At 44.1% G+C, this 23176-nt stretch overlaps 2 protein-coding genes across 8 annotated transcripts in view; both read left to right on the top strand.

Annotated features, from left to right (window-relative positions):
• Positions 1–8768: 8768 nt before the first annotated feature.
• Positions 8769–16863, top strand: LOC115188787 (cell surface A33 antigen). The gene is made up of 7 exons (XM_029747639.1): positions 8769–9065; positions 12050–12216; positions 13636–13849; positions 14006–14170; positions 14256–14372; positions 14587–14719; positions 14827–16863. Exons 1-7 carry the CDS (start codon positions 9017–9019, stop codon positions 15257–15259), a joined length of 1278 nt encoding a protein of 425 aa, XP_029603499.1. The 5' UTR covers positions 8769–9016; the 3' UTR covers positions 15260–16863.
• Positions 16864–21102: 4239 nt separating this feature from the next.
• The window catches only part of LOC115188688 (immunoglobulin-like domain-containing receptor 2), a 40976-nt gene continuing 38902 nt past the window's right edge, over positions 21103–23176 (top strand). For 3 of the 7 annotated variants that reach the window (XM_029747405.1, XM_029747402.1, XM_029747401.1), the window contains exon 1: positions 21104–21493. In XM_029747405.1, the coding sequence (XP_029603265.1) occupies positions 21379–21493 (115 nt within the window). In that variant the 5' untranslated portion in view covers positions 21104–21378. Of the gene's footprint in view, positions 21494–23176 lie in introns of all 7 variants that reach the window. The other 4 variants (XM_029747404.1, XM_029747400.1, XM_029747406.1 and 1 more) reach the window with 4 other exon arrangements.

The raw sequence follows: 23176 nt of genomic DNA, 5'->3' as shown, positions 1-23176 counted from the left end.
GAGAAGAGAGAGAGAGGAGAGAAGAAGAGAGACAGAGAGAGAGAGAGAGAAGCAGAGAGAGAGAGAGAGAGAGAGAGAGAGAGAGAGAAAGAGAGAGACAAAGAGACAAAGAGAGAAAGAGAGAGAGAGAATATGGTTAGAAAATAAAGTATCAACCGTCAGGACATCTGCCAGACCTCCAGCTGACACAGTGAATGTCTCAAGTGTGACATCACATCTTCTCAGAATGGAAGAACTGAAAACCACAGCATGTGGGGCCTTCAAGGAGACCATGTCTTTCTCTCTCCATCTCTCCATCTCTTCTTTAACCCTTTCCACTGACCACCATTAAAAGGTAAAACCACAATCCTTATTTTGATCAAATGGGTATACATGTACACTACCGGTCAAAAGATTTAGAAAACCTACTCTTTCAAGGGTTTTTCTTTACTTTTACTATTTTCGGCAGGTAGCCTAGTGGTTAGAGCCTTGGACTTGTAACCGAAAGGTTGCAAGATCGAATCCTCGAGCTGACGAGGTAAAAATCTGTCGTTCTGCCCCTGAACAAGGCAGTTAACCCACTGTTCCTAGGCCGTCAACCAGCTTCACCTGGAATGCTTTTTCAACAGTCTTGAAGGAGTTCCCACATATGCTGAGCACTTGTTGGCTGCTTTTCCTTCAGTCTGCGGTCCGACTCATCCCAAACCATCTGAATTTGGTTGATGTCGGGAGATTGTGGAGGCCAGGTCATCTGATGCAGCACTCCATCTCTCTCCTTCTGGTCAAATAGCCCTTACGCAGTCTGGAGGTGTGTTGGATCATTGTCCTGTTGAAAAACAAATGATAGTCCCACTATAACCAAACCAGATGGGATGGCGTATCGCTGCAGAATATTGTGGTAGCCATGCTGGTTAAGTGTGCCTTGAATAAATCATAGACAGTGTCACCAGCAAAGCACCCCCACACTATAACACCTCCTCCTCCATGCTTTACGGTGGGAGATACACATGCGGAGATCATCCGTTCACCCACACCGTCTCACAGTTGGAACTAAAAATCTCAAATTTGGACTCCAGACCAAAGGACAGATTTCCACCGGTCTAATGTCCATTGCTCATGTTTCTTGGCCCAAGCAAGTCTCTTATTTTTATTGGTGTCCTTTAGTAATGTTCTTTGCAGCAATTCAACCATGAAGGACTGATTCTCCTCTGAACAGTTGATGCTGAGATGTGTCTGTTACTTGAACTCTGTGAAGTGTTTATTTGGGCTGCAATTTCTGAGGCTGGTAACTCTAATGAACTTATCCTCTGCAGCAGAGGTAACTCTGGGTCTTCCTTTCCTGTGGCGGTCCTCATGAGAGCCAATTTCATCATAGTACTTGATGGTTTTTGCGAAAGCACTTGAAATGTTCCTGATTGACTGACCTTCATGTCTTAAAGTAATGATGGACTGTCGTTTCTCTTGGCTTATTTGAGCTGTTCTTGCCATAATATGGGCTTGGTCTTTTACCAAATGGGGCTATCTTCTGTATACCACCCCTACCTTGTCACAACACAACTGATTGGCTCAAACGCTTTAAGAAGGAAAGAAATTCCACAAATGTACTTTTAAGAATGAACACCTGTTAATAATTGAAATGCGTTTCAGGTGACTACCTCATGAAGCTGGTTGAGAGAATGCCAAGAATGTGCAAAGCTGTCATCAAGGCAAAGGGTGGCTATTTGAAGAATCTCAAATATAAAATATATTTTGATTTGTTTAACACTTTTTTGGTTACTACATGATTCCATATGTGTTGTTTCATAGTTTTGATGTCTTCACTATTATTCTATAATGAAGAAAATAGTAAAAATAAAGAAAAACCCTTGAATGAGTAAGTGTTCTAAAACTTTTGACCGTTAGTGTATATCATTAAATGAAATGACCATAGAACAGCTGAACATATCCCAGACTGTGCCTTTAAGGAAGAGAGTGAGAAAGATCCTTTCCTCTGCCCACCATTAAAGAGTAACTGCTGTAAAGCTCGGTGAGTATTTGTCCTTGCATTCATCGTCCTGGGATAAATATAGAGATTGATCATCATAGACTTTGGTTGGATTTAGTTTTGGGGTCAAGATTGATGGTTAGATACAGTTTATGCTGAGGACTGGGGAGAACAAAATGTCATCCATTCTCAAAACCTCCATTTCCAACTGAGATAGGGAGAGCTGTACAAAAATGTTGCTTATTGTCTGTAAGAAAGGGAAGAGAGCACTTTTAAAGATGACATTTTTACCAGACTGAGACTGTCCAAAAATGTTGCTTATAGTCTGTAACAAATGGCATCTTGAAAACTGCCATTTCAAATTAGAGAAATAAACTTTAATAAATGGACTATTCATTGTTTAAATTAACTTTAATAAATGGACTATTCATTGTTTAAATTAACTTTAATAAATGGACTATTCATTATATAAATATTTTTTTATAAATGGACTATTCATTATTTAGTCATATGCAAATAGACAGAGAGACAGATGAACACTTGGAAAGCTATTATTCTTTCATTCATTGACTGTGTTCTTCATTGAGGAATCTAAATGTCCTCCAAATGTCAGCCATCCTGCATTCTGGAAGGTTCCTTCCTCTAGCACCAGAACTAATGGTAGGAGTTTGAAAGTGTAAGTCACAATTCAACTTTACCCCAATTATCCCCACCCATCTTCTAGCCAGCCTTTCCAAATAGCTGCAACATGTTGATTAAATGTCAACTGTGTTGTCAATTCAGGAAGAACGTTCCTACACAAACGCTCAGTACTGAAGGAAGCTAATCAATGAAGACAAGAAAACTGTGTTATTATGCATCATTATTTGTATTTTTTTTACCCCACAGTGTTTTAATGGTAACTTGCTGGCTTCCTGGCTGGCTTCTTAGCTATCTGACTGACTAACTGACTGACTGGCTGTGTGACTGACTGACTGACTGGCTAGGTGACTGACTGACTGGCTGGCTAGGTGACACTGACTGGCTGAGTGACTGACTAACTGGCTGGCTGAGTGACTGACTAACTGGCTGGCTGGGAGACTGACTGACTGGCTGGCTAGGTGACTGACTGACTGGCTGAGTGACTGACTAACTGGCTGGGAGACTGACTGACTGGCTGGTTATGGGACTAACTGACCAACTGACTGGCGGGCTGAGTGATTGAGTGTCTGGGTGACTGACTGGCTGAGTAACTGAGTGGCTGGCTGGCTATGTGACTGACTGACAAACTGACTGGCGGGCTGAGTGATTGAGTGGCTGGGTGATTGACTGGCTGGCTGAGTGATTGACTGACTGGCTGGCTGGCCGGCTGGGTGACTGACTGGCTGGCTGGGTGACTGACTGACTGACTGGCGGGCTGAGTGATTGAGTGGCTGGGTGACTGAGTGGCTGGCTGGCCGGCTGGGTGACGGACTGGCTGGCTGGGTGACTGACTGGCTGGCTGGCTATGTGACTGACTGGCGGGCTGAGTGATTGAGTGGCTGGGTGATTGACTGGCTGTCTGAGTGATTGACTGACTGGCCGGCTGGGTGACTGACTGGCTGGCTAGGTGACTGACTGACTGACTGACTGACTGACTGACTGACTGACTGGCGGGCTGAGTGATTGAGTGGCTGGGTGACTGACTGGCTGAGTGACTGACTAACTGGATAGCTGGGAGACTGACTGACTGGCTGGCTGAATGCAGAGGGCTTCATTATCAAGCCAAGACATCAATGGCTACAATTCCCAGAAACATGACTGAAGGACAAACATGAGTAATTACTCTGGTTTCCTAGAGTTAGGAGCCAAAAGACGGAGACTGCCCAATGGTCAAAAGTGTGAGAAGGTGTGATGAGGTGTGATGAGGCAGGAGGAGGTGTGAGGAGCACGGGGGACGTGTGAGGAGGCAGGAGGAAGTGTAGGGAGGCGAGATGAGAGGAGGAGTGAGATGGCAGGAGGATGTGTGAGGAGTCAGGAGAGGAGGAGGTGTGAGGAGGCAGGAGGAGGTGTGAGGAGGCAGCAGGAGGTGTGAGGAGGCAGGAGGAGGTGTGAGGAGGCAGCAGGAGGTGTGAGGAGGCAGGAGGAGGTGTGAGGAGGCAGCATGAGGTGTGAGGAGGCAGCAGGAGGTGTGAGGAGGCAGGAGGAGGTGTGAGGAGGCAGCAGGAGGTGTGAGGAGGCAGGAGGAGGTGTGAGGAGGCAGCAGGAGGTGTGAGGAGGCAGCAGGAGGTGTGAGGAGGCAGGAGGAGGTGTGAGGAGGCAGCAGGAGGTGTGAGGAGGCAGGAGGAGGTGTGAGGAGGCAGGAGGAGGTGTGAGGAGGCAGGAGGAGGTGTGAGGAGGCAGGAGGAGGTATGAGGAGGTATGAGGAGGTGTGAGGAGGCAGGAGGAGGTGTGAGGAGGTGTATTAATCTTTATATCAAGCCTTATCCCCCTCTCAGCTCTCAGACTGACAATGGCTTTAGGAGGATACACACACGCACGCACGCACGCACGCACGCACGCACGCACGCACACACACACACACACACACACACACACACACACACACACACACACACACACACACAGCTGTTCCCTGATCTCTGATGACTCACCACCATTGGAGAGGGAAACAACAGTCTGCTATCACAATCACATCGGACATGTCCCCAATGGCACCCTATTCCCTAGGGCTCTAGTCAAAAGTAGTGCACTATGTAGGGAATAGGGTGTTATTTGGAACGAAGGTATAATCACAATCAACTCTGAAATTGCTCTGCGGTGGATTTAATCCTTTCAGTCTCATGTTGTCATTAGAGCATGGCCGATATCAAGACACATCTAGAATGTCCATCTCCAGATGAAAACATTGATATACTGCAGAGACAACAGTAAACAGGGGGGAGAGAGATTCAGCTCTAGTTTATAACCTACGTATGGATGAACTGAGGGTGCTGCTATATAGCATAAGGCTCAGCCACATCCACATCTCTCTCTCTCTCACTGTCTCTCTCTCCCTCCATGTGATCAGTCCAGAACACCTCTACCTCACTACTAGAAACTCTCCATGTGATCAGTCCAGAACACCTCTACCTCACTACTAGAAACCCTCCATGTGATCAGTCCAGAACACCTCTACCTCACTACTAGAAACCCTCCATGTGATCAGTCCAGAACACCTCTACCTCACTACTAGAAACCCTCCATGTGATCAGTCCAGAACACAGTACTAGAAACCCTCCATGTGATCAGTCCAGAACACCTCTACCTCACTACTAGAAACCCTCCATGTGATCAGTCCAGAACACAGTACTAGAAACCCTCCATGTGATCAGTCCAGAACACCTCTACCTCACTACTAGAAACCCTCCATGTGATCAGTCCAGAACACACTACTAGAAACCTACTAGAAACCCTCCATGTGAATGGGCCAGAACACACTACTAGAAACCCTCCATGTGATCAGTCCAGAACACCTCTACCTCACTACTAGAAACCCTCCATGTGATCAGTCCAGAACACAGTACTAGAAACCCTCCATGTGATCAGTCCAGAACACCTCTACCTCACTACTAGAAACCCTCCATGTGATCAGTCCAGAACACAGTACTAGAAACCCTCCATGTGATCAGTCCAGAACACAGTACTAGAAACCCTCCATGTGATCAGTCCAGAACACCTCTACCTCACTACTAGAAACCCTCCATGTGATCAGTCCAGAACACACTACTAGAAACCTACTAGAAACCCTCCATGTGAATGGGCCAGAACACACTACTAGAAACCCTCCATGTGATCAGTCCAGAACACCTCTACCTCACTACTAGAAACCCTCCATGTGATCAGTCCAGAACACAGTACTAGAAACCCTCCATGTGATCAGTCCAGAACACCTCTACCTCACTACTAGAAACCCTCCATGTGATCAGTCCAGAACACAGTACTAGAAACCCTCCATGTGATCAGTCCAGAACACCTCTACCTCACTACTAGAAACCCTCCATGTGATCAGTCCAGAACACAGTACTAGAAACCCTCCATGTGATCAGTCCAGAACACCTCTACCTCACTACTAGAAACCCTCCATGTGATCAGTCCAGAACACACTACTAGAAACCTACTAGAAACCCTCCATGTGAATGGGCCAGAACACACTACTAGAAACCCTCCATGTGATCAGTCCAGAACACCTCTACCTCACTACTAGAAACCCTCCATGTGATCAGTCCAGAACACAGTACTAGAAACCCTCCATGTGATCAGTCCAGAACACCTCTACCTCACTACTAGAAACCCTCCATGTGATCAGTCCAGAACACAGTACTAGAAACCCTCCATGTGATCAGTCCAGAACACCTCTACCTCACTACTAGAAACCCTCCATGTGATCAGTCCAGAACACACTACTAGAAACCTACTAGAAACCCTCCATGGGATCAGTCCAGAACACACTACTAGAAACCCTCCATGTGAATGGGCCAGAACACACTACTAGAAACCCTCCATGTGATCAGTCCAGAACACACTACTAGAAACCCTCCATGTGATCAGTCCAGAACACACTACTAGAAACCCTCCATGTGATCAGTCCAGAACATACTACTAGAAACCCTCCATGTGATCAGTCCAGAACACACTACTAGAAACCTTCCATGTGATCAGTCCAGAACACACTACTAGAAACCCTCCATGTGATCAGTCCAGAACACACTACTAGAAACCTACTAGAAACCCTCCATGTGAATGGGCCAGAACACACTACTAGAAACCCTCCATGTGATCAGTCCAGAACACCTCTACCTCACTACTAGAAACCCTCCATGTGATCAGTCCAGAACACAGTACTAGAAACCCTCCATGTGATCAGTCCAGAACACCTCTACCTCACTACTAGAAACCCTCCATGTGATCAGTCCAGAACACAGTACTAGAAACCCTCCATGTGATCAGTCCAGAACACCTCTACCTCACTACTAGAAACCCTCCATGTGATCAGTCCAGAACACACTACTAGAAACCCTCCATGTGATCAGTCCAGAACACCTCTACCTCACTACTAGAAACCCTCCATGTGATCAGTCCAGAACACACTACTAGAAACCTACTAGAAACCCTCCATGTGAATGGGCCAGAACACACTACTAGAAACCCTCCATGTGATCAGTCCAGAACACCTCTACCTCACTACTAGAAACCCTCCATGTGATCAGTCCAGAACACAGTACTAGAAACCCTCCATGTGATCAGTCCAGAACACCTCTACCTCACTACTAGAAACCCTCCATGTGATCAGTCCAGAACACAGTACTAGAAACCCTCCATGTGATCAGTCCAGAACACCTCTACCTCACTACTAGAAACCCTCCATGTGATCAGTCCAGAACACACTACTAGAAACCTACTAGAAACCCTCCATGGGATCAGTCCAGAACACACTACTAGAAACCCTCCATGTGAATGGGCCAGAACACACTACTAGAAACCCTCCATGTGATCAGTCCAGAACACACTACTAGAAACCCTCCATGTGATCAGTCCAGAACACACTACTAGAAACCCTCCATGTGATCAGTCCAGAACATACTACTAGAAACCCTCCATGTGATCAGTCCAGAACACACTACTAGAAACCTTCCATGTGATCAGTCCAGAACACACTACTAGAAACCCTCCATGTGATCAGTCCAGAACACACTACTAGAAACCCTCCATGTGATCAGTCCAGAACATACTACTAGAAACCCTCCATGTGATCAGTCCAGAACACACTACTAGAAACCCTCCATGTGATCAGTCCAGAACACACTACTAGAAACCCTCCATGTGAATGGGCCAGAACACACTACTAGAAACCTACTAGAAACCCTCCATGTGATCAGGCCAGAACACACTACTAGAAACCCTCCATGTGATCAGTCCAGAACACACTACTAGAAACCTACTAGAAACCCTCCATGTGATCAGTCCAGAACACACTACTAGAAACCCTCCATGTGATCAGTCCAGAACACACTACTAGAAACCCTCCATGTGATCAGTCCAGAACACACTACTAGAAACCCTCCATGTGATCAGGCCAGAACACACCACTAGAAACCTACTAGAAACCCTCCATGTGATCAGTCCAGAACACACTACTAGAAACCCTCCATGTGATCAGTCCAGAACACACCACTAGAAACCTACTAGAAAACCCATGCATGGAAAATGGCCCTCTATTCCTTTCATAGTGCATTACTTTGACCAGGGTCTATTGCTCTGGTCACTATAAAGGGAATACCTTGCCATAATGGGACAAGAAAAATAACAGAGAGAGAAACAGAGAGAGAAAAGAAGAGTGTGTAGGTGTGTCTGTGTCAGTTTGGCAGGGGGGAGGGGGGGGAAGCTACCTGTATGTGAGGGACTCTGTGCTGTGGAGATGACACACCCCTTTTCAAACCAGTCTGACTAGATATAACGCTTCCCCAATTCTGACCCACACCCTTCCTGTTCCTGACTGAAACCTGACCAGTCTTTTCCACACACACGCTCCTCCCTCACCTTTAAGCTTGAAGAAATAACTAAATATAGAATCATAATGAAGGTGTTTCTCTCTCAGGGATCCTGGCACCACTGGTGAAAATACCATCTGTCTCTACTGTCCTCTCTCAACTCTGCACATTCAAATTACAGAAGAGAATCTATTTGCATTCAAAAATGCATTTGTGTCTTATGGCTGTTGGTAAGACAGTCACTGCAAGTGCATACAACTTTCTCTTGACAAAGTGTAGAGTCAAAGTTGCAAAAGGTTAGTCTTGTGAGAGAAACAAAATAACAGGGCATGTACCGACAAGATAAGAGGGCGGGCAGAGAATGCTACCTGCAAAATATCGACGTTCTGATTGGCAGGTGACAACGTCACTCATTTTGAAGTTCTCTTCGCAACCAGGAACGCACTTAGCACAAGTTTTGGTACTCAGCCTAGTGAGCCTTCTACCTGGCCAAGGTCTTGTCCGCGGTCCATAGCCTACAAAAAACAACACCGGAGACCGGCGAGGTCGTAACTGTTACTGAACTATGATGGCCTCGCAGAAAGGGATGTTTGCTGGCGTTTTACTTTGTCTCGGTGAGTTTACTGATCTTATATCATTTCATAAATGTCTCTATGTTATACAACAAGAGCCACACCCATGTGTTTTTTGGGAGGGAAATGTCTCACCTTTATAGACATCTATATGGTATCGATGTGGCGTCACCTCACGTGTTCAGCTCATCTTGTTTTGTACAAATTGGTAGAATCGGATGCAGTTACATATAGCAAAAAGCAGAAAGTAAAAGAATGCAATACATTTTGTATTTACTGCCTGGCGTCCAGAGAGAAGAAACAGAGAGCAACATCATTTAAAAAACCTTGAGTCTGTTGATGCACCTGTGCGTCAATCTAAGTAACATAATAAAACAATCCCCATTAAAATCCATCCATTTAAACTAGAGACATCACTTTTCTTGCAATGAACGACCACTATGGGAAGAGGAGACTCACGATCACGTTGGTATTCTCTGGTTTGGACTATTTATTTTACCTTTATTTAACTAGGCAAGTCAGTTAAGAACAAATGATTATTTACAATGATGGCCTACCCTGGCCAAACCCTCCCCTAACCTGGACAACGCTGGACCAATTGTGCTGCCCTATGGGACTCCCCATCACAGCCGGTTGTGATACAGCCCGGGATCGAACCCGGGTCTGTAGTGACGCCTCTAGACCGCCGGACTAGTCTCAAGATAACCCATACAAACCAATGGAGGTAGTTTTGCTCCAACAAATATATTCACAAAAAAAGCTACAATATTTCCTGAGCTTTCTAATCTCCTAGGTAGAGGACAGACACTTCAAAACCTTATTCCTTGATCATTCATTTTTTGACTGTCTTTTTTGCCATTTATGAATGTTATTCAATGCGTTTCTACGGGCTATAGTAGTAAAGGCCAAATTCAATATTTTAGCAAATATATGTATTTTATTTTAGGGGTCCTAAACTTCTAAATCCAATAGCTAAATGATCCATGGTGTGACAATCTTAAAACAATTCCATATGTTAACTTAGTACCCTAGTAGCTAACCCTAACCCTAGTAGCTAACCCTAACCCTAGTAGCCAACCCTAACCCTAGTAGCTAACCCTAGTAGCTAACCCTAACCCTAGTAGCTAACCCTAGTAGCTAACCCTAACCCTAGTAGCTAACCCTAACCCTAGTAGCTAACCCTAACCCTAGTAGCTAACCCTAACCCTAGTAGCTAACCCTAACCCTAGTAGCTAACCCTAACCCTAGTAGCTAAACCTAGTAGCTAACCCTAACCCTAGTAGCTAACCCTAGTAGCTAACCCTAACCCTAGTAGCTAACCCTAGTAGCTAACCCTAACCCTAGTAGCTAACCCTAACCCTAGTAGCTAACCCTAGTAGCTAACCCTAGTAGCTAACCCTAGTAGCTAACCCTAACCCTAGTAGCTAACCCTAACCCTAGTAGCTAACCCTAACCCTAGTAGCTAACCCTAACCCTAGTAGCTAACCCTAACCCTAACCCTAGTAGCTAACCCTAGTAGCTAACCCTAACCCTAGTAGCTAACCCTAACCCTAGTAGCTAACCCTAACCCTAGTAGCGAACCCTAACCCTAGTAGCTAACCCTAGTAGCGAACCCTAACCCTAGTAGCTAACCCTAGTAGCTAACCCTAACCCTAGTAGCTAACCCTAACCCAAGTAGATAACCCTAACCCTTAACCATTTGGTGTTAATGCCTAACCTTAACAATTTGGAGTTAATTCCTGAACTGAACCCTAACCTTAAATTCAGAGTTAATGCCTAAACTTAACTTTAAACACTTAGAAATTTGATGTTTGAGAAACATGGCTGAAGCTCTAATTCTGATGTGAGACTGTGAGAGCTGGTAGTTAGAGAGTGCTGGATGACACAGGCAGGAGAGGTGCCCAACCCTAAACACTTTGCATTCCCACTGGAGGACAACGGGCCTATAAGCGTCCGTACGTATCAATGTGAAAACAAATGCTTTTTATTTTTCAAGTCACATAAATCTTGCTATAATATTTATACATGTACACACAGTGTACGTCTGTGTGGTTAGAATCTCCGCCCTGAGATTGGAAGATTGGGAGTTTGATATCTGGCTGAGTCGTCCTAAAGACTGTAATGGGAGCATTGAGGTGATTGGGGAAACAGTTCTGTCTTGCACAAGCCAAGGTTTTGTGCAAGGCTTCTCACTCCCTTACTGTAAGTGGGTGTAACCCGTCCTTTAGTTTCTAAAGACCTGTCATAATGGAGGACAACATAATAAGACTCACGGTGCTATGACATTACCTGTGTGGGTTTTTATTGCTGCAGTTGGAGGCTTTCCTCTGTGCTCCAGCACACCCGTATCTAAGATGACTGTTAAGCCTAGATTCCAGAATTCCATTAATCCACATACCCTGGCTGCAATTCCAGTGCAATGTCTCACCTACTTCACTGTTATAGTACACGCTACGCAGTACATAGTACACGCTACGCAGTACACATTAAATCTATCTCATAAACCTTACACCCATGTGTTTTAATACTCTAGCAAAGTTAAATGCGCCCACCAGAAGGCAATGCTATTCGACGTAATTCCTGCCCTAGAGCGGAAATGCTTGTTTAGGTTCCACCTCCGAAGAATGACGCAGGCTATTTATACATATTTGTGAATTGGGGGTTGTAAAGAAGGTTGTGGTGAAACAAATGGGAACTGCGAGCTGTCTGTGTAGTTGTGGGGAAACACATGGAAAGTCCCCACTTCAGATTTCCCACTTCAAGCCAAAATATATCATACTTTGACTAAAACAATGACTTCTTGAATTGTTGTGAAACATCACGGGCATCGTCTTTCAGTTGAAAAAAAGAATTCCGCTCTTGTGGTACTTTAAGGTTTTCTCTCCTTCAAGTTGGTGGCAGCTCATTTGCCATTAGTTTCAGTGTTACAAAGCACTTCATTTTAAGTGTTCACCTCCTACAGCTCTATACGTCAGTGTCTGTAAAACCTGTCTTCCTGTCCCCCTGTTTGTTTCTCTCTGTCCCAGTCGTGTCCATGACTGTAGCTTTACAGGTGTCCATCCCTGAGCAGTCCTATGAGTTCGCCAGGGGAGACAACATCACTATACCATGCACCTTCAAACCCAAGAACCCAATCAACAATCTGGTCATCATATCCTGGTTGGCTGAAGCAGACAAACCCGGAGAGCCAGAGGTAATAAACCAACCAGAAACCCCTCTGATCAGCCCTGACTATTACATTCAGTGGGTTTAAACTATTGATCCCCTTGATAAACAGGAGCAATAATTGGGACATGTTTATACTACAGTTGTGTACAGAAAGTGATTTGATTTAACAAGCCTTTTTTTTCTCAAGAAGTTAGGGCTCAAAATTGACACCCCTAAAGATTGTTATAAATATAGTAGTAAAACGTGTTTTTGGGTTCCATATTCCGTACGGACATAATGACTACATCAAGTTTGTTGGATGCATTTGCAGTTTGTTTTTCAGGTTATTTTGTGCCCAATTAAAATTAATGGTAAATAATGTATTGTGTCATTTTGGAGTCACTTCTATTGTAAATAAGAATAGAAAATATTTCTGAACACTTGTACATTAATGTGGATGCTACCATGGTTACGGATAATACTTGGCCTTTCTAGGGAGTTTTTCCTAGCCACTGTGCTTCTACACCTGCATTGCTTGGTGTTTGGTGTTTTAGGCTGGGTTTCTGTACAGCACTTTGAGATATCAGCTGATGTAAGAAGGGCTATATAAATACATTTGCTTTTGATTTGATTTAACCTCCCCTGTTATTGGTAATGGTGGGAGTTTAGTATGTCTTGAGGGTTTGATCTTTGATCCTCTAACTTTCTCACTCATCAATATTCACGATTCATTAGGAAAAAACCTAGAGAGGAACCAGGCTATGAGGGGTGGCCAGTCCTCTTCTGGCTGTGCCGGGTGGAGATTATAACAGAACATGGCCAAGATGTTCAAATGTTCATAAATGACCAGCATGGTCAAATAATAATAATCACAGTAGTTGTCGAGTTGGCTTTTCATAGCCGATCATTGAGAGTATCTCTACTGCTCCTGCTGTCTCTAGAGAGTTGAAAACAGCAGGTCTGGGACAGGTAGCACGTCCGGTGAACGGGTCAGGGTTCCATAGCCGCAGGCAGAACAGTTGAAACTGGAGCAGCAGCATGGCCAGGTGGACTGGGGGCAGCAAGGAGTCATCATGCCAGGTAGTCCTGATGCATGGTCCTAGGGTTCAGATCCTCCGAGAGAGAGAGAAAGAAAGAGAATATTAGAGAGAGCATACTTAAATTCACACAGGACACCGGAGATGACAGGAGAAATACTCCAGATATAACAGACTGACCCTAGCCCCCCGACACACAAACTACTGCAGCATAAATAATGGAGGCTGAGACAAGAGGGGTCAGGAGACACTGTGGCCCCATCCGATGATACCCCCGGACAGGGCCAAACAGGCAGGATATAACCCCACCCACTTTGCCAAAGCACAGCCCACAAAGTATAGTATAGCCCACAATGATCTCCGCCACGGCACAACCCAAGGGGGTTAGCATTGGTGTTTACAGGTGTTGTTGAAATTGTTGTTTCCAGGTGACCATCCTCACCTCCTACTCTACTGGTGAACTGGACATCACTGACCGGTATGAAGGAAGAGTTTCCCTGGAGCAGGACATAGCTAAAGGAGTAGCCAACCTGAAGCTGTCCTCCATCAGTCTCCTGGACAACCGACTATTCGAGTGTCGGGTCTCCATCCCCAAGGATGACAAGGGTCAGCTGGCTGATACCACCCGTCTGGTGGTCCTGGGTAAAAAAACAATGACTCCCATAGAATTAAGTAGAATATTACATAATAAACCGTAGAATTTAGCTTCATTCCGCTTTATTCCATAATAAACCTTAGAAATCCGTAAAGTGTCGATGATTACTGTTTAACTTAACATTGCAAATATTGTGTACACAGTGGCTCCCTCTGTGCCTATCTGTAAGATTGATGGGAGGGCAGAGTACTTCCAGAACATCAGTCTCACCTGTCTGTCTGAAGAGGGCTCTCCTCTCCCTACCTACAAGTGGCAAGGCTACGACGTCAAAAACATGCCCCGAGCACCTGCACCCAAGACAACAGACAGTATGTAGTGTCTGTGTGTGCTTGTTCAGTTTCAGTTGATATGACCTTGACTCTTGACCTAACAGGTTGTCTCCGTCTCTTCCAGAGGATGGTGTCCTGTCTCTCTTCAACCTCACCATGGAATCCTCAGGATACTACATCTGTACCTCCACTAATAAGATCCGCAGTGCCAAATGCAACCTGACGCTGTCCGTCATGCCACGTGAGTGTGCAACACGAGACTGTGTTAGCCTGCTGAGCTACAGCTTAGTCATTATCTCTGGGAGCTAACACAAATGTTGAGATCTGAGGCAACGTAACCATCACATGAGGATGGTCCTGTTACAGGATACATACAGACACATTTTATCAATAGAAATGTCAATTCCTCTCCTCTCCTCATCCTCCTCTCCTCTCCTCTCCTCTCTCTCCCGTAGCGTCTATGACCATGGGTTCAACAGCAGGTATCATTGGCGGCGTTGTGGTTGGTGTTCTGGTGCTGCTCATCATCCTCCTCTACTGCTGCTGCTGCAGAAAGAAGAAGGACAAGGCAGAGGAGTACGCTATGGGGTACGTATGGTCTGACACACACACACACACACACACACACACCATGAGAGCTGAGATGGTGAGAACAGACAGCGTGCTGAGTCTCCTGTCCACTGATATGTCCTCAGGGTTCCAGAGGGGGAGGAGTTCCACGACGACAAACCTGTGGTGAACGGCGAGGTTCGCCAGACGCGAAGCAAGGAAGACGACGATGACCACCCACCAAAGATCGTGGACCGCCACGACCAGTACAAGGAACGCAGCGAGAAGGACTACGATGACCGTCGCAGCGACTACGATGACCGTCGCAGCGACTACGATGACCGCCGCGATGGCTATGATGACCGCCGCAGCGACTACGGTGACCGCCGCAGCGACTACGATGACCGCAGGGACCAGGACGACCGCTACTCTGACCGCCGTGACCGGTACGACCGTGATCGTGTTTACGATGAACGCAGCGACGGCGGACGGTACAGTGATCGTTATGATGACCGTGACAGACCTCCCAGTGTACCCGCCAATAAACCTGCTAAGCCTTCTAAAAATAGAATAGATTAGAACCACTTCATGTTTCCCGCAACTTGTTTTTGGAGTGGTTGAAAATACAACTATTATAAAATAGTAGCTAGGTCAGGCTTCACAAAGTTCCTCGCTACTAGACTGAACCTGGTTACATAAATAACAGGACGACAGATACTCAACAAAGTTAAAGCCTATAGATCAGGGATCATCAAACAGATTCAGCTGCCAGATGGTGTTTTTCCTTTAGCAGAAGTTCAGGGGTTCGGAACATAATTGTATATCATTTGTAGTCGGCAAATTGACTACAAGAAGCTGAAACGGATGTAATATTTGACAAATATATAATAATTTAGAACCTTGCTTACATTTGTATACCATCACATAGATATCGCTCTTGTGTGTGGGAATATTTGAACAGATTTCCAAAATGAAAATCACTTGGAGGGGATTTCCTGGTGTTTGTACAGTCTTATGTTCAACAATAGCAATTCTACAAACAAAAAAATATTTTTTTGGTTCAGAAAACTTGGGGGACCAAAGAAAAGGGTCTGTCAGTTGGGGAACCCTGCTAGAGACCATGACGACTAGAGGTGGAGTGGCATTGTGTCACTGTTATCTATGTAAAGGCCTTCTATGTGGAGTACAGCCTATGATTGAAGGAAGGGTGGCCTCAATTCAGTTCAGTAGTCAGGAAGCAAATTGGAATGCTGATTCACGATTTGAAAAGTGCCATCTAGTATTTTCAATGAGGATTTTTTTAACATTTTTATTCTTGAATCTGAATTTAAATTTGCGTTCTGTTATAAGCTGCCATTGCCGGAATAAGACTGTATGAATTCTCAGTGCAGTTTATTGGATAATGCATTTTTCCTCCTGCCTTACTGTCTACTGTTGGTGTGACAGAAGAGCTTTTCATGCCCGTCTTGGCAGTTTGAGAACCACATGCTTTTTGGTGACGGTTTATTTGTTTTTATCAACTGTAGATTGCTAATACCCTCTAATATAAAATGTTGGAGTTACATTTAATATTAATGCTAATACCCTCTAATAAATGAATAAAGTTGTTAACCTTTTTCATAGTTGTTTTCATTACTTAGAAGTGTTGTGTTTGGTACATGTGTTTAGCGTCATGATGCTTGTTAATCCAGTGTTTCAGCTGTGAGCAGTGTAGCGTCAGGTGTCTTCATTAACATATTCAAACCATGACTTGTTTTTGGAGTGAGTGACTCAATCAGGCCTTTGGAAAGAGAACCCACTTTAAGAAGAGAGAGAAACTAGTTTCAGTCTGTGGCATGTGCCTGTCGTTTCACTTGTTCATTATAGCCTGAGGCCAGACAACACTAAACTAGAAGTGGCTTTATTGGGTTCAGACCTATTACATGGGTCTGTCTGAGTGAGGAGTTTTTATCTAAGGAAGATAATCTTGTCTTTAATCTTTGCCAAAAATGTCTAACCTTTGTTTTGTTTTTATGCATTTGAAATGTACAGGGACACAATTTAACTAGTTAAAACATCAAATGTTTTGGTTAATGTGATGGTACAATTAATAACTGTAAATAAAATGTATCATGTTTCTAATCTGTGTAGAAATGTTTTCATTGGGATTAAAGTGAATTCATATTAAAGCCAGATGTATCTATTACAAGGCCACAATGTGTGTGGTTTCAGTGCAGACAAAATTCTCTCCCGCTGTCTCTGTCTCTCTGTCTGTCTGGAAAAATGAATGTACAAAACTTGAAGAAACGACAGGGGGCAGTGATGCACCTTGACTAACGTGTCTTCGTTGTGGGACTGTTCACTATTGCCTAGTTTCTCTCTGTCTCACAAATTAGTCTACTGTGGTACCGTTGATTAGCCTACTGTGGTACCGTTGATTAGTCTACTGTGGTGCCGTTGATTAGCCTACTGTGGTACCGTTGATTAGTCTACTGTGGTGCCGTTGATTAGCCTACTGTGGTACCGTTGATTAGTCTACTGTGGCGCCGTTGATTAGCCTACTGTGGCGCCGTTGATTAGCCTACTGTGGCGCCGTTGATTAGCCTACTGTGGCGCCGTTGATTAGCCTACTGTGGCGCCGTTGATTAGCCTACTGTGGCGCCGTTGATTAGCCTACTGTGGCGCCGTTGATTAGCCTACTGTGGTACCGTTGATTAGCCTACTGTGGTACCGTTGATTAGCCTACTGTGGTACCGTTGATTAGCCTACTGTGGTACCGTTGATTAGCCTACTGTGGTACTGTTGATTAGCCTACTGTGGTACCGTTGATTAGTTTATAAAAGTGGTGGAACGAACTACTCATTGTTGAATTCCCAATGTGTTTATCAGTATGCGTTCAACCATCTAAAAGCACAACAAAATTCCAATGGAAAAACAATGTCTGGTTTTTGGTATAGTTGTCATGTACATGTGTTATCACTGTGCTTTCAACCATTTTAAAAGCACAACAAAGTTAAAATTAAAACAATTTAATTTGTTATCACTGTGCTTCATCTAATAACACAACCGAAAGACCTGGATTACAGTTGAGATTACATCAAAAGCACATAATGCAAGTGATCAGTACTGTTTGAGATTCAGCACAGATTATTATAGCAATTGTGAAGATCTCTCCAAAGATCTCCTGTGTCCTTTGCATGCTATCTTGAACAAGTGTTGGTATTCAGCCTAGTGAGCCTACAACCAGGCTAAGGGCTTGTCCAGTCCTATGAAGAAATACTCAGGTGACTGGATTACATTTAAACACAGTTGATTCAACCAGCCCAGTGGGCTGCCTTTATTCTCCATTCCCTGTTTTTCCCCCATCGTCTAAGAGGCATTGTTAAATGAAAATATAATATTCAATGTGTTTTATTAGAAATCAAATGTTCTGTCCACCGCACTAAGATACTAGGTGCCGTTCTTGAATTTAGGTGTCATTTGGGTATGGCATTTTGGAAAAATGTAGCTGTATTTTTCTAGATGTGTTTTTATTTAAATGTATTTGGGTACATCTATTCTAAATCAGCTAATGGTAGTTTAATGTGTTTTCATATTTTTTACCAGTATGATGACATTGTTCCACCAGTAGGAGCAGCTACACCAATGATGTAAACAATGAGACATTTTAGGTAAATTAGCATTTTCTGCAATGGAGGCCACAAATGCTGAAATCTATGGTCATCAAGCCTTTAAAAAATGATTTACTGAAGTGATATGATTATTCATTAAGCTCACAGTGTTACTTAGCGTCATTGAAATTGACTAACACCAAGTAACACTGGATTCAGTCACAACACAAGATCAATGGAATCCTCAAATCTATGACATAATAAAAGGACGTGTTTAGCTCATCTTTTCATTAATATAGACCCCTCCCCCGATAACAGCCTCCTCCCCAGATAACAGACTCCTCCCCTGATAATACAGACTCCTCCCCCGATAATATAGGCCCCTCCCCTGATAACAGCCTCCTCCCCAGATAACAGACTCCTCCCCTGATAATACAGACTCCTCCCCCGATAATATAGACCCCTCCCCCGATAACAGACTCCTCCCCAGATAATATAGACCCCTCCCCCGAAAACAGACTCCTCCCCTGATAATACAGACTCCTCCCCCGATAATATAGACCTCTCCCCCAATAACAGACCCCTCCCCCGATAACAGACTCCTCCCCTGATAATATAGATCCCTCCCCCTTAACAGACTCCTCCCATGATAATATAGACCCCTCCCCCGATAACAGACTCCTCCCCTGATAATATAGACCCCTCCCCCGATAATATAGACCCCTCCCCCGATAACAGACTCCTCCCCCGATAATATAGACCTCTCCCCCGATAACAGACTCCTCCCCTGATAATATAGACCCCTCCCCCGATAATATAGACCCCTTCCCCGATAACAGACTCCTCCCCCGATAACAGACCCCTCCCCCGATAACAGACCCCTCCCCCGATAACAGACTCCTCCCCTGATAACAGTTTGCCACTGGCGCTCAAGGTCCTTGCATATCTTTGTAATCAGTGATTTTCAAGGCGCTAACACCAATGACATATAATTGAGGGACACACATTATACTAGTAATAATGTCATTTGTTTTTATTGATGTAGGCAATATATTACATAATTTTGTTTCAATGTCTAGCATTCAAAATGATAGATAAATATCTCTAAATCGCCAAAACATGTCACTACACCGCTACACATCACCAGTAGGACAAGCCAACCTGCTATCCCCCAGTAGATTCTACAATGCATACAAAAATATGTTTTGTAGTATAAATGACTTATATATGTTTTCTTATTAAATAACTGTAAAAACAAAAGACAAATGTATTACTTCAAAAAGAAAGGAGGACCAAGGCATCTTCATATAATTGATTAAAATGCCTTTATTAGCATGGCATGTTCAATAGAAACAATGTTTTAAAAAAAACGACGCGTTTCGGCTGCATGGCCTTCATCAGGGTGTACAAAGAAATAATACAATGTTCTCTGTTTAACAGCTTTTCCAATTAACCCTAATTTGAAGGGGGAGTGGTTAAAATTGATTGGACACACCTAGTAAGCAATAGTATACACACTTTAAAGTGAAATGCTGTAGCTATGTTATCATAAAAATTTAACTCCAAACTAGAAGTATCAGAACACTTAGAAAGGTAGTTCTAACCTTAAATATGTCTGGGCGAAGTGTCAAGAATAAGAAATCAATACATTCCATAGTACACTAGAAAACAGCAAAACATGAACAACAAGAGTCTAAACATAGCTGAGGGCAATTGAGCAAAATATCCACTAGATGACAGCAAATGTACCCATCACAACCCTACAGGAAGGGTGAGAAATCCATATCTTCATTTAAACCCGGGTATTTAGTGGCCTGTAGTTTGTAAATCCCAAAACTTTCCATTTGGTTTAACTGTTTAAGACGGTCCCCTTTTCTAATAGAGGCCGGGATATGATCAATACCCATAGCTTGTAGGGAGGCAGGGTTGCCATGGTGTAAGGACTTGTAGTGCCTTGCCATGGGGTAGTCTTCATTGCCTACCCGTATGGCGTACTTGTGTTCCGCTAGGCGATCTTGAAGGCGTCTCTTTGTCCGTCCAATGTAGAACACCTTGCACTGTGGACATTCCAATCTATAGATGACATGAGTGGTTTTGCAGTTAATGAAATGCTTGACGTAATACTCCATTTTGGAAGCTGTATCAACAAAATACTTTTTCTGTGCAATATTTCTGCAATGGTTGCACTGGTTACATTTAAAAGAGCCCTTGGGTTTGTGGCCAAGCCAAGTTTTTTGAGAGTCACCCGGAAGATAACTGTGGACTAATTTGTCCTTTAGGGTAGGACATCTCTTAAAGCTTCTGACTGGTGGCTCAGGAAAACTTGGCGTAGTAGCGTATCACTTTGGATGATTCCCCAATTATTTTTAATGATTCTTTTAATGTTCTCTGCTTCAGTGCTGTATTTTGTAACAAAATACACTCTCTCTGATGCATCACGAGGCACTCCCCTTCGCAACAAGTTCTCTCTGTCAAGTAATCCAGCCCTTATACCTGCATCTTTCAGGACCTGGACGCTGTAGCCCCGATTCAAGAAACGATTCTCCAATTCAGCAGATTTGACACTATAGTCTGTTTCCTGATCGCAAATTCTGCGGACTCTTTGGAATTGGCCATATGGAATATTCTCTTTTAGCCTTTTGGGGTGAAAGCTATCTGCCCTCAGAATGGTATTCCCATCTGTAGGCTTCCTAAAGATTGATGTGTGCAAACAACCTTTGTCATTTTTACAAATGTATTACTTGTCATGTTTTTTTCATTTTAATGTGCTTTTACATGATGCCAAAGTCAAGGATCAGAATTTATCACCGCAATTCAAGAATGACCCAAATAGACACAGTCACCATTGACCACAACATGTAAAGATGCTTGAGTCACTTTTAAATGAACGCCCCCCTTGTCCTCAAAAGGACCAAACCGCGCATGCACCACCCATTTCTCAAACGGTATAGTCCCGTTATACTCGGGAAGAGCCAGGACCTGTACAGTCCCGTTATACTCGGGAAGAGCCAGGACCTGTACAGTCCCGTTATATTCGGTTAGAGCTAGGAGCGTTACAATCCCGTTATACTCGGGTAGAGCGAGGCGCACCGAATAGCGGTTTGAGGAATGAGGCGGAAAAGGCGAGGAGAACATGTACACAGCACTTCTCTAAACTCAAATGCTTTGATATGGAAGATGTGTTTGTTGCTGAGATGGTGGATTCCTGTATTATTCCTGACAGGTAGGTGATGAAGATGTATATAACTTTTACTGACTAACTAGCCAACCTAGCAGTGGAACAGGTTAACAACTTTATTATGTTGAGTTTTCTCCTCACCTCTACTTTTGAGATGTTATTGTTCTCGTCTCGAACCTGCCCTCGTTTTGATTTCGAACAGAAAAAAAAATCGGTTGATGTTTTTTCCATGTTTTTTGCACAGAATTTTTTTTTCTCAGGATTTACAAAGGGAAAACATTTCAGGAAAGAACGATGCATTGTAGCCTTCAAAGAAAAAAACGTAATTTACTTTCAAGTTACAGTCACGTAGGCCTATAGTACAAGACGTGTGTAGCCCGTAAACGATACAAAGTGACGGATTTGGAATGTAGACTATCCTGCCGTTTGATTTCAACATCACGAGGGATAGAAGCATGAGCTTTGTTGTGTGACTTGGTGCAGCGCAATGAAGGTAGCACAGGTCTGGCGGCTGTAGACAGTCTTCTGTTTGTTCCATGGTACTCAGCCACGTGTGAATAATGTGAAGGGCTGACTTCAATCAGTGTACAATAGTGTACATTGGAGTTGTAATATCCATTAATAAATTAATACAATAATTACAGTAAAGTATGAAAAATGGTGTATTACAGATAGGGAATATTGTTTTGAAATGATAAACCTATAGAGTTCAAGTTGTCTAATGTAGGCTACAGTACTCCTTTTGGATTATGTAGTTATATAGAGAAGTGTAGATTTGTAGATTTCTCCAGCTCTGTGTTTAAAATGTCCTCTTAGGTAGCAGGAGCTGTTTGAAGGACACCATATGTCCTTAGTCTAGCAGCAGGTGTTTGAGGGACACCACAGGTCCTTAGTCTAGCAGCAGCTGTTTGAGGGACACTATAGGTCCTTAGTCTAGCAGCAGGTGTTTGTGAGGGACACCATAGGTCCTTAGTCTAGCAGCAGGTGTTTGTGAGGGACACCATAGGTCCTTAGTCTAGCAGCAGGTGTTTGAGGGACACCATAGGTCCTTAGTCTAGCAGCAGGTGTTTGAGGGACACCATAGGTCCTTAGACTAGCAGTAGGTGTTTGAGGGACACCACAGGTCCTTAGACTAGCAACAGGTGTTTGTGAGGGACACCACAGGTCCTTAGACTAGCAGCAGGTGTTTGTAAGGGACACCACAGGTCCTTAGACTAGCAGTAGGTGTTTGAGGGACACCACAGGTCCTAAGACTAGCAGCAGGTGTTTGAGGGACACCACAGGTCCTTAGACTAGCAGCAGGTGTTTGTGAGGGACACCATAGGTCCTTAGACTAGCAGCAGGTGTTTGTGAGGGACACCATAGGTCCTTAGACTAGCAACAGGTGTTTGTGAGGGACACCACAGGTCCTTAGACTAGCAGCAGGTGTTTGTAAGGGACACCACAGGTCCTTAGACTAGCAGTAGGTGTTTGAGGGACACCACAGGTCCTAAGACTAGCAGCAGGTGTTTGAGGGACACCACAGGTCCTTAGACTAGCAGCAGGTGTTTGTGAGGGACACCATAGGTCCTTAGACTAGCAGCAGGTGTTTGTGAGGGACACCATAGGTCCTTAGACTAGCAGCAGGTGTTTGTGAGGGACACCATAGGTCCTTAGACTAGCAGTAGGTGTTTGAGGGACACCACAGGTCCTTAGACTAGCAGCAGGTGTTTGTGAGGGACACCATAG

Source organism: Salmo trutta, unplaced genomic scaffold (genome assembly GCF_901001165.1).
Source record: "Salmo trutta unplaced genomic scaffold, fSalTru1.1, whole genome shotgun sequence".
Classification (NCBI taxonomy): Eukaryota; Metazoa; Chordata; class Actinopteri; order Salmoniformes; family Salmonidae; genus Salmo; species Salmo trutta.
Note: the sequence above shows the minus strand (reverse complement) of the source record. Positions and strands in the feature narration are given on the sequence as shown.